The 12125-nt window shown below is 55.1% G+C and overlaps 1 protein-coding gene across 2 annotated transcripts; it reads left to right on the forward strand.

Moving 5' to 3' along the window:
* Positions 1 to 389: 389 nt before the first annotated feature.
* On the forward strand, positions 390 to 8663 carry TMC8 (transmembrane channel like 8; the record flags this gene model as incomplete). Of its 2 annotated transcripts, none has more annotated exons than XM_080923007.1 (15): positions 390 to 577; positions 693 to 841; positions 1045 to 1194; positions 1379 to 1464; positions 2044 to 2180; positions 2336 to 2483; positions 3222 to 3392; positions 3565 to 3704; positions 6091 to 6214; positions 6556 to 6653; positions 6775 to 6958; positions 7081 to 7211; positions 7301 to 7459; positions 7932 to 8010; positions 8409 to 8663. In XM_080923007.1, the coding sequence occupies 15 exons, from the start codon at positions 429 to 431 to the stop codon at positions 8661 to 8663; spliced, it is 2160 nt and encodes a 719-aa protein (XP_080779133.1). The 2 variants fall into 2 exon arrangements, with proteins under 2 accessions (XP_080779133.1, XP_080779132.1); XM_080923006.1 differs by having other exon boundaries at positions 429 to 577; positions 1382 to 1464.
* Positions 8664 to 12125: the final 3462 nt, after the last annotated feature.

The following is a 12125-nucleotide window of genomic DNA, read 5'->3' on the forward strand; positions in this document are numbered from 1 at the left end:
CCTGGACAAAACACACAGAACGGACCCCTAGTACATCCAGAGCTGGAGTGTTGCAGGAAGCTGAATTCTAGGAGCTGTCAGGGTTTGGAACAGGGGTGACTTCCCAAAAAAAGCCAATCAGCACATGGAAAGAGTGGGGATTGTGTTTTTCCCAAAGCTTAAGGTTTAGGACAGCCAGCCTTTGTTTTGCCCGTGGCTTCTCTCTCCTTACATCCTGGAGGCCTTTCATCGCACTTGACAGGCGGGAGTCTAAGCCCTTGGTCGGTGGGTCTGTTTGAGAGGTGGAGTGGGGCAGCCCCGGCTCCGGCCCCAGCAGGCTTCTTTTCACATGTGGACATTGGCAGGGCCAAGGTGGAGCTCCCCACCCGGCTCCCCTTGTTACTCCTGCGAGCAAGGATCTTGCCTGTCTGTCCCGCGCGCCCGTCGGGATGTTTCGCCAGTGGTCGGTACAGTCAGGACCAGCTCCACAAAGATCTGAATCCCAAGATCTGTGGGAGCAAGAAGTGGAGCGGCTATGCGCCTCCCGGACGCCTGTGCGGATGCTGCCCTACGCCATGGCAGACAAGCGCTTCATCCGGTGGGTGCCGCTCGGCTACACTGGCCTGGCCGAGCCGCTGGGGTCAGGGGGGCGCCCGAGGACGCACCTGTCAGATGGATGACACAAGAGCGCCCCCGTCACCACGGTCCTGCAGGGTACTGCGGGAGCCCGAGGGGGTGAAGACTTCCCGTTGCCAGAGGTGGCATCGCTGGAGGCAGGTGGCACGACAGCACCTGGGGGAGGCAGCGCGACGGCTGGCCCACGGCTTCGGGCTCTGGGAGGGAGCCCTCTACGAGATTGGGGGTAGGATCCCATGCCGACCCTCACTTCCCACCTCCCTAGTCAGCCCATCCATCCCTGTACACCCCTCTGATTCCTCCTGTGCACACTTGAGTGATCGCCTTCCAGGGGCTGGGAGATTCTGCCCTGGGCTGGTCCACATTGGCACACACCACACGGCCCTGGGATTCTCATCGTGGTTGACAGTCCCTGCTTGTCTCCCACAGGCCTCTTCGGGACCGGGATCCAGTCCTACTTCACTTTCCTTCGCTTCCTGCTGCTGCTCAACCTGCTGACCATGCTGCTGACTGCCTGCTTTGTGTTGCTGCCCCTCCTCTGGCTCCGCCCCCCTGAGCCAGGCCCTGCCCTGAAACTGAGTGAGTGCTGACCCTGTGGGCCTGTCTGGCCGTGCTGCGTGGGCTAGCTTTAGACTCTCCTCAACTCGATCTTCTTTCCAGATGCCTCAAACAGTCTGAGCATTAAGGTAGAGACGGTGGAGTTGGAAGATAGAGTGTCACATGTTTGAGGGACCCTATCTTGATGCCTTTCTCTTCTCCTCAGCAGGCCTCCAGTGCTCTGGCAGCCCCCTGCCTCAGGGTGGCATTCCAAGGTTCCACAACCCACTTTGGAATGTTTTAACTGGCAGGGTAAGTGGGGTATCTCTGACAATGCTCTGGGACATCCAGTCTAAAAGGACCCTGCTCCCTCAAGAGAGATTTTGGCTTTTAAGGGAGACTCTTCCACAAGCCAGCCAGGCCAGATACGGGGACATAGGGACATGTCCCCATGACCCATAGAACCCAGCTTGGAGGAAGAGACACAGACCTCCAGGTGTGGCCGTGCCTTTAATCCCAGGACCTGGGAAGCAGAGGCTGGCACATTCCTGGGTTTGAAGCTAGCCTCGTCTACAGAGTGAGTTCCAAGACAGCCAAGGCTACCTAGAGAAACCCTGTCTGGGGTCTGTGGGGGAGTACCTCCCAATTTCTGGAGGCCACTGAGCCAGTATCTTGAGCCTCGGGCAAGTCACCTGGCTTCTCTGAGTGTAAAACACTCAAAGGGGTATTCTTGGGCCAGGCAGTGACACACACGTGCGAGCACAGCCCTGTGGAGGATTGCAAGTTCAAGGACTGCCTGGGACACACAGGAAGCTCTTGTCCTTCCAGGACAAGCACTTAGAACAGGGTCCTGCACACAGCTTCATTCGGATACCCTCACTGTATCCCCAGGCCTTCAACAACACCTACCTCTTCTACGGTGCCTACCGAGCAGGGCCAGAGAGCAGCTCGGCGTACAGCATCCGCCTGGCCTACCTCCTTAGCCCGATAGCCTGCCTGCTGCTCTGCTTCTTCGGAACACTGCAGAGGTGAGGGGAGGTCCCATCCTCTGCTGGCAGACAGATCACTGCGCAGTGAGCCTCATCCTGGTCCCCCAGCCCGCCTACTGTACGGGCGAGCCTGCCCCAGCTTTCTGAGGTGGGGGTGATGGAACCCCCACAGAAGTCCTTGCCCCTGTCTTCAGGATGGCAGAAGGCCTACCCCAGCAGCCACTCTTGGGCCAGCGCTACAGGACACCCCTCAGCGCCAAAGTGTTCTCGTCCTGGGACTTCTGCATTCGGGTGCGGGAAGCCGCCACCATCAAGATGCACGAGATCAGTAATGAACTGAAGGTGCGTGCGGCAGAGCGCGTGGCAGAGTGCACGTGTGCGGTGATGAAAGTGGAGGTGAGGGGCTGCGTGAGTGTGCACGCGTGTGCCGGGTGTGAAAACACTAGCAGTGCATGTTTAGATGAGGACAGGCATGACTGTGAACAAGAGTGACTGTCGCATGGCAGTGTGAACCAGCTGTGTCTGCGAATGTGCAAATGTTCACAGCACTTTGCGGGGCAGAGGCAGGAGGATTCCCAAGTCAGCCAGGGCTACATAGTGAGACCCTGTCTTAAACTAAACATGTGAATGTGTCTAGGTATTACATGCGTGTCTGATCCCAGCACTGGGATCCCGAGCTGAGGCAGGAGGATCGCCCTGAGTTTGCAACTAACCTAGATTACAATGACAGAAGTGCCAGGCCAGCCAAGACCCTGTCTCCACAAGGAGGGGTTGGCAGGATGGCTCTTCAGGTAAAGGGCCTTGCTGTGGAGACTGCCAACCTGAAGTACATCTCTGGGTCCCACATGGTGGGAGGAAAGAACCAGCTCCTACAAGCTGTACTCTGACCTCCATGTGTGAACAATGGCGCACGCAAAAATAAAATAAAAAAACCAACAACAAAAGGCATGTGCTCACACGCATGTATGAACGTGTGCATGTGTGTGTAACCGAGTCGGAGAGTATCTGATCAGAGCTGGCCAGTGATTGGGGGAGATGGATGTGGTGTGAGCTTCAAGGCTCCTTCCTGCTGCCCATCAGGTGGAGCTGGAAGAAGGCCGCCGCATGGAGCTGGCTCACCAGCAGACCCGGGCGCAGAAGGCCTGCGGCCTGCTCACCTATCTGCGGACCAACATCCTCATTGTACTCCTGGTGGTCGGCGCCATCAGCGCCATCTTCTGGGCCACCAAGTACTCACAGGACAACAAGGAGGTACCGGACGTTGTATTCCTCTCTCTCTTTATGGTTTGTTTGCTTTTCTGGTGTGAACTGTGGGGGAAGGTGAGCAATCCTACCCGGTAGATGAGAAAATGGAGACTAAGGTCAAGGCTCTGCGTGGGAGCTGCATCTTCAGAACCTTGACCTCCCCACCTTCTCCCCACAGGAGTCCCTTTTTCTGGTGCTCCAGTACCTGCCTCCTGGAGTCATCGCCCTGGTCAACTTCCTGGGTCCCCAACTGTTCACAGTCCTGATTCAGCTGGAAAACTACCCTCCGAGCACTGAAGTTAATCTCACCCTATTCTGGTGAGCATTTGGGGGCGAGCGTGTGGGGGTGTGGCATTGTGGCCCTCAACCGGAACTGGGAGACTGGTATTCCCCACTCCACCAAAGGGGAGTGAACAGTGCTTCTAGAACGTTCAATCTTAGGGACCCAAATCTGAGGCTTCTCCTGACGGGAGCCATCCACCTGCACTAAGCAGAAGGCCATTCAAGAGGGTTGGGGTTCTCTTTGGCTTTGGGGAGTCAAGAACCATCTGTGAACACTTGGAGAAATCCAGCAGCTTTCTGGGGGTTGGGAAGGTGGTTTTGGGGGTGACATTGCACGCCTTGAACCCCAGCACTCAAGAGATGGAGGCAGGCAGACCCCTGTGAATTCGAAGCCAGTCTGATCTACATAGTGGGTTTCAGGACAGCCAGGGCTACACAGAGAAGCCCTGTCTCAAACAAAAACAAGTTTTTTTGAAAGACCCATCATTTTGAGACGCAACTCCTGCAGTGCATGAGGGCCAGGCACCTGACCCTCAGCCTAGAAATGCTGGACCAGTTTCCTGCCTGTATACCACCCCAGCTTCAGAAGTGTCTGTCTCCCCTCACCTTTCTAGGTCTGGCCTTCTCTCCCTCTCTGCATCCCTCATGAGCAGTTCTGATTTGCTTTTGAGACACGCATGAGAAACAACTCACACCGTGCCAGGCACAGTGGCATAACCCTAGCACTCGAGATGCAGAGGGAGGGAGTCACAAGTTCAAGGCTAGCCTGGGCTACATGGCAAGATGGTGTCAAAAACTATCAAAAACATCTGTCGAGAAGGCTCAGAGGATATAAGCCCATGCCATGCAAGCTCGACAGCCTGAGCTAGGATCCCCGGAATACACGTAAAAAGCCAGATGTGGTAGTGCACATCTGTAACCCAGCACCCTGTGTCGAAATGGGAGAGAGACAGGGAATCACCCGGGAGCACCCAGGCCAGTGAGCCCTGGAGTACACAGTGTTTGCTGTTTGTTTTTGAGACAGGGTCTCGCTCTGTAGACCAGGCTGGCCTTGAACTCACAGAGACCTGCCTGCCTCTGCCTCCCAGTGCTGGGAACAGCGCCATCCCTGCCTCTCAGCCCCTGCTGAAATGGAGACCAAGCCTGGGTTGCCAGCCATCCTAGTCATGAAGACACCGTTCTGTCCAGGTTACAGGCGTGTCACAGACTCAGGCAATGAGCCTGGGAGTTAGCTAGTGGGGCAGGGGTGTAGCTCAGCCATACTGTGAGTGCTTAGCATGGAAGAAGACCTGAGGTCAAATCCCAGCAGCCATGTAAAGCTGGGTATGGTGCCCTGTGTTTCTAACACTCCACCCCACACAGCAGTGCTGGGGTTGGGAACATGGCTGGCTCCCAAGAGTTCAGTATCCTGTGTAACTTCAAATTTACAAAGATTTAGTGGGAGACCATGTCTCAAAATTAAAAATGTAAATAATAATATAAAAAAGTCACTTGAAACGTGACTCAGCAGTTATAAATGGGCACAGCACAGGACCCAAATTACCTAACCTGTACCCACATCGGGCAGCTCCTTCAGGGAGGTCCAATCCCTCCGGCCTTAACTGACAACTACATTTACGGGCACATGCCCCCACACAGATATATAACTCAAAATTTTAAAAATAGCATTTGGGAGTCAAAGACAGGCAGGCAGAGTTGGAGGCCATCTTGGTTCACAGGCCAGCCTGAGCTACATAGTGAGACATTGTCTCAAACAAAAATAGATTTTAAAAATGTAAGTAGAGGGGGTTGGGGATTTAGCTCAATGGTAGAGTGCTTGCCTAGCAAGCTCAAGGCCCCGGGTTCGGTCCTCAGCTCTGAAAAAAAAATGTAAATAGAGAACTATAAAGAAGGGCCAAAGTCAACCTCTAGTCTCATGCATAGTGTACCCAGCACACGTGCACGCACGCGCACACACACACTCAGAAGGTGACAACACATGGTGATGCTCACCTTTAACACCAGTCCTCAGATGCATAGGCAGACAGATCTCCGTAAGTTTGAGGCTAGCCTGGCCTACATAGTGAGTTCCGGGCCAGCCAGGGCTACATAGAGAATAAAAAAGGAGGAAGGTGTTATCTGACCTGAGGCTCGGAGGACCCAGGAAGGTGTGGAGTTTCTCTTGCGGGGACTCATCCAAATAAACTGTAATGCTGGCATCAAGGAGGTTAGCTGGATGTCGCAGTGTTTCCCAAACTGGTTTAGAAACGGGACCCATTCCCTGAGAATCGTGTAGAGTCAAACCTGAGGAACGCGTTTTGAGAAACACTGGCGGGACATAAAGCAAGCTGGAAATAGGCTGAGCTCTGAGAGAGGGGCCACAGCATCTCAGGCACATCTGGAAAGGGCTGGGCCTGACCTTCGGACGCTGCCCCACCCGCAGGTGCGTGGTGCTGAAACTGGCCAGTTTGGGGATGTTCTCCTTCTCCCTGGGTCAGACGGTGCTGTGCATAGGCAGAAACAAGACCAGCTGCGAGTCCTACGGCTACAACGCTTGCGACTACCAGGTGGCTGGAAGTCCCATCCTTCCCCACAAAGCCCCACCTCAAACTCCAGAGCTGGGTCCATTTTTGTCCTTGCCCTTTCCCTGGGTCTCACTTTTGTGAGTAGCTTGAGGCAGAGCTGCCATACCACGGCAAGCGCCAAGGGGGCGCCCTGCACCCAGTTGTAGCTCTATTGGCGTGGGAGTCCTCTGCTCTAGTCTATCCCCGAGGTCATGTCTGACTGCGAACGGGCACTGAGACCCACCCCAGCCGCCAACCCACTCCCACCCCCAACTCCGGCAAGCAATGGGTGAGGGAAGGGAATCTGAGGTAGTGATAGGTTCCCCCCTCTCTCTGCACCGCAGTGCTGGGAGAACTCGGTGGGTGAAGAATTATATAAACTAACCATCTTCAACTTCCTGCTCACCGTGGCCTTCGCCTTCCTGGTCAGCCTGCCTCGGAGGTGAGCTACATGGGGACACCCCAGGATTTAACTCGAGGCCACAGCCAAGTGTGTCCCCATGAGTGAGGGTGTGGTGGCTCTCATACTTGCCTGGAGTGTACCCAGATCCTCCCTACCCCAGGTTGTTGGTGGAGCGTTTCTCGGGCTCCTTCTGGACGTGGCTGGGCCGGGAGGAGTTCCTGGTGCCCAAGAATGTGCTGGACATTGTGGCCGCACAGACTGTCACCTGGATGGGCCTCTTCTACTGCCCCCTGCTGCCACTACTCAACAGTGTCTTCCTCTTTCTCACCTTTTACATCAAGAAGGTGAGGGGGCTGGGGGGAGGCGACCCAGAAGCTGCAATCCGTGTCTGCCCTCCCTTCTCTTCGACCTCATACTCCATGGTATACGAAGCACCCTGGTAAGTCCCCTTATCGCCCACCTCCAGTATACCCTCCTGAGGAACTCCAGGGCGTCCCCGCGGCTTTTCCGAGCCTCCAGCTCCACCTTCTTCTTCCAACTGGTGCTGCAGCTTGGACTGCTTTTGGCTGCAGTGCCTCTGGCCTACGTGATCAGCAGGTGACCAAGACTGGTGACTGGGAGGCTGCCCAGCAACCCCTACCCCAGATTCTGACAAGCCTCTCTCTCCATCTACCCCATCTCGCCAGCACCCACTCCTCCTGGGACTGCGGCCTCTTCACAAACTATTCGGCCCCCTGGCAGGTGGTACCGGAGCTGGTGGCCCTCCAGCTCTCGCTTCCTGGCCAGCGGGCCCTCCGTTACCTCAGCTCCCACGCCTTCAGCTTCCCGCTACTCATCTTGCTCAGGTGACTCTGCAGCAGGATGGAGGGAGAAACTGCAGGGGGTTCGTTCCTTCCCCGGCATCTCTAGACAGTGTCCTGGAGTGCAGGGGCCAGGGAAATGGGGGCTCAAAGATAGGTACCTGAGGATACTGTAGGCACCTCTGGCCTCCTGGGATGCTGTGGCCACCAAAGAAACACAGCCCCAGGTGAACCAACTTGCCATGCTAGAGGACTCGAGGGCTGTGGGAAGAAGAGGGGTCTTCGATAAAGCAGTGTGCACAGCGATCTAACATGAGGTGGGTAGAGCTAGTGTGGTAGTGCTCACCTGTAACCCCAGCACTCGGGAGGCTGAGGCAGGAGGATTGCTGTGAATTTGAGGCCTCCCTACCTACAGAGTGAGTTTCAGGCCAGCCTGGAGCCTGGGGGAAGGGCAAGGGCCGGATGAGGATGACTGTGTTCTGAGAGGTGACTGAACTGGAGTCCTATCTGTCTTAAGCCTTGTCCTGACCGTTTGCATCTCCCAGTCCCGGGCGAATACCAGGGCCATCCATGAGCTGAGGAAGCAACTGGTGTGGGTGAGTGTGCGTGCGTGGCTCTGCGGCCAGACCCTTGAGTGTGTAGCTACTCTGAAGGACCGAGATGGGAGGGTGGGGTTCTTTATTCGTGGTGGTGGGGGTACCTCCAGGTTAGGAAGGAATTCCTGGCTCCTGTGACAGGCTGCACATTTTGGTGGAGGCGTGGCCTTGTGTTGAAGCAAAACCTTACGTTATGGGCGTGGTCTGGGTAGGGACTGGGACGCGTCGGAGGCGGGGCCATGGTGCTTCCTGGTCTTAGGTTAGGGGCGGGGCCTCTAGTGGCCTGCTGCATTGAGAACTGGTCCTGGCGGGGACGTGGCCTCAGGTTGCCTTGTGGGGCGTGACTTCTGGCTACAGCTTGTTTCTAATTAAGGTCTGGTCTCTTGTTCCCCCTGCAGCAGGTCCAGGAGAAGTGGCACCTGGTGGATGACCTGTCGCGGCTGCTGCCAGAGCTGAGCCCAGAGCCCGAGTCCCCTCACTCTCGAGCTTCGCGTCCACGATCTTTCTGCCCCGGATTCCCATGCCCAGGCTCGCCCGGCCCCAGGACACCCCGGCTGGGACCCTCCACCAGGCTGAGTTCCTCGAGCCTTGGAACCCCCAGTACCTCGGTTCCCACCTCCAGATTTCACTTCCTTTGCCGCACAGAGCTCTAGCACAGACCCCACTGCCTCTACTTCCTCCAGCGCCTCCTCCACTCCCGGACGTTCCACCTCCTTATGCCCACAATCTCTGCCCCCCACCCCTACCCCCGGAACCTCTGCCTACAGATGGCTCCTGGGCCTCTGGCAAGGTTCTCCAAAGTGAGCCACACACTGAGGTCAGCAGGAAGAACATGAGAATTTCTACCTCTTATTTTATTTTATCTCATTTCTTCAAGTGTACATAACAGTATGGATATAAACTCACGGATACAATTTATAAATATATATATATTTGGAAACACTGGAATTTCTTAAAGTTGATCTCAGAAACGTTTGTATATTTCCCTCCATGAGGCTGCAAGAGCTGGTCTGGAACAAACCTGCTCATCTATGCCCCTACAAAGGTGAAGCCATGCTCTGCAAGAATCAGGGCTGGGGCTTGAGGCAAATGCGTGGGCTCCAAAGGCAAACTAAACCAGAGTGAGGCTCGGAAACGACTCCAGAGCCTGGGAATGGCTTGCTGAAATTCAGTGATGTCTGGGTCCCTTGGGGGAAAGCAGATCAGGGTCCATGGCGGCTGTGATTTATAAATAGAGAGGGCAGGGATATGTTTGGTGGAGGCAAGGTATGGTGTGGGGCAAGGGGGCCTCTTCAGGCCCATGCTGAGGCATCGCTTCCCCCTGAGGTACCAACCACACTATGGTATAGTATAGAATAGAGTTTATTTAAGGCATGGGGAAGGGAGTTAAGGGGTAGTAGAAACAGAGAAAGGCAGAGAGAGAGAAGAGCAGAGTAGTAGAGGCTGGATATGAACCCATGGAGAGGGGGAGGAGAATGAGGAGAGGAGGGTCAGAAGCAAGAAGAGAGAGCAAGAAAGCAATGGGTGCCGGGTGAGGCAAGCAGCCCCTTTTATAGTGAGTCAGGCACACCTGGCTGTTGCCAGGTAACCGTGGGGCAGAGCCTAGACTAAATGCCAACAATGGCCACACCTCTGCAGAACACTGTTCTCTCGGCCTTCCTTGGTGACACTGAACCTCTGAGGGGTGAAGGTTCACATCTGACAGGTTCTACAGTGCCCGCACCCTGAGAGCTGTAATGTATGCTGTGGAAGGGGCTGTGCTCATGGGCCTGCAAAGGCAGGGCAGGGGTGAAGCCTGGGATTCCTTCTCTCCTTCCCACCCTGCAGTGGTTACTATTAGAAATCTGAAATGCCACCCCACCCCCACCCCCGGCGCCAGCACCGGGGCCACATGGCATCTGCCAGGTATTTTTATCTCATTCTGCAAACTGTCTCCACTCCACTCACTAAATTCCCAATTTCCATCCCGGGCTGGGGCTACCAGCTACTCTCTGGTCCCAGCCTGGGGACAGTTTCTGTTTCTCTTTTGTTTTTTTTTTTTTTGTTTGTTTGTTTTGTTTCGTTTTCTTTGTTGTTGTGTGTTGGTTTTGAGACAGGATCTCTCAACACAGTCCTGGCTGTCCTCGAAGTCACTGTGTAGACCAGGTCTGCCTCAAACTCACAGAGATCCTCCTGCCTCTGCCTCCCAAGTTCGGGATTAAAGTCTTGCTCCCATGAGGACATTTTAAAGCGCCCAGGTGCAAGCCTAGGGTGCAGAGCTGCTGTCTGGGAAGCAAAGGGCCCCTCGGGAGATACTTGGAACTCTTGCAACAGGAAACATAGCCTGTTCTGGCCTGGAGCTCCTGAGCCTCCTGCCTCTACTTGACTAACACTTCACAGGCCCCTCCACCCAGCTGAGACATTTGCAGCAACTGCCTTGATTTCTGCCACAGATGCTGCAGTCTTCTCGGGTGACCTCTGAAGACTTGGCCACTTCAGGCCCCCAGGAGACTTTCCTTGCTTCAGTTGCCTGGCCACCACATGACCAAACATCAATTAAGTAAGTGCTTTCTAAACGCCAGGGTTTCCCTGGCAGATACAGATCTACTCTTTGAGACACATGGAAAATGGTAGGAGGTAGCCCTGGAAGGTGGTGTCCTCAATCCCTGGACCACAAAGACAGGGCAGGGGTACAGGGTCCTGTTCCTGGAGCAGTGAGACCTGGAGGGGCACAGGTAGGCTCTGGTGCTTGGTAGGAGGAAGGTCACGAACCATCCAGGTGAAAACCTGCCGTTTGTAGGGCAGCAAGCAGCTACAGCCACAAAGTCACTTGGGAGCAGCTTGGGAACATTCCTGGCCCTGAGCTTCTAAACCATGAGCTCTAAGGCCAGGCCGTAGTGGAATCTTTTTGGGTTATTTGTGGGGTTTTGTTCATTTGATTTTTTTTTTTTTTAACACCAGCCTAATGGCTCACACCTGTAATTCCAACACATGGGAAGCTGAGGCAGGAGGATTATGAGGTTGAGGTCAGTGTAGACTACACAGCAAGACCTTGTCTCAAAAACAAAACCAGGGGCTGGGGAGATGGCTCAGCGATTAAGAGCACTGACTGCTCTTCCAGAGGTCCTGAGTTCAATTCCCAGCAACTACATGGTGGCTCCCAACCATCTGTCATGGGATCCAATACCCTCTTCCAGTGTATCAGAAGACAACTACACATACTCACATACATGAGATAAATAAAATAAGTCTTTTTAAAAAAAAAATATCTTAAAGAACAGGAATTTTGTGGAGAACTAAGTCAGAGTATTCTCCCTTGCCCTCAGTTCCCACTGGAGAAAATTAACAGAGTGGGCATGGACCAGGTGTGGGCATGGACCAGGTGTGGGCATGGGCCAGGTGTGGGCATGGACCAGGTGTGGGCATGGGCCAGGTGTGGGCATGGGCCAGGTGTGGGCATGAACCAGGTGTGGGCGTGGGCCAGGTGTGGGCATGGACCAGGTGTGGGCGTGGGCCAGGTGTGGGCATGGACCAGGTGTGGGCATGGGCCAGGTGTGGGCATGGACCAGGTGCATACTGCTGAGGATTAGAGCTCAAGGAACACAGCAGGTGTCCAGGTGACCTACCTCCTTTGCTGGCTCTTCCCAGGGTTTTTCCTGGGCTCACTGGCTGTGGGGCTGCAGTGCAGACGGCTTCCTAATAAGACAAGGCCCGAGTAGATCCTCCAGGAGGTGCAAGAGGGGACCAGGTTAGAGTGGCCTTCTGAGAGAACAGGGCTAGACCAGGGGCTTGAGTGCAGTGGCCAGTCCAGCTCTGTGGAGCATCTACATATGACACTGGCTGTGTGACCTGGCAGCAGGAGAGCCTCTGCTGTAAAGAAACTGCCAAAACGGCGTCTCCTGAGCAGTCACTGAGCCTGCTCAGAAAGCCACAGGCTAGTCTGCAGGCCCACACTGGGCGGGCAGGTATGCATGGCCTCCCATGAAGCAGCGTGTTCCAGTGACTATCTAAGCTGCTTCTTTGATTCGCTGTCCCTCAGACCCTGTGGGTCTGGCTTTGGTGTAGCCTTAGACTTGGAAGGGACAGCACTGCCCAGGCCACACCAATGCTGGTAGCATGGCCCACTTTCCTTTGTC

This window comes from Micromys minutus (genome assembly GCF_963924665.1).
Source record: "Micromys minutus genome assembly, chromosome: 10".
Classification (NCBI taxonomy): Eukaryota; Metazoa; Chordata; class Mammalia; order Rodentia; family Muridae; genus Micromys; species Micromys minutus.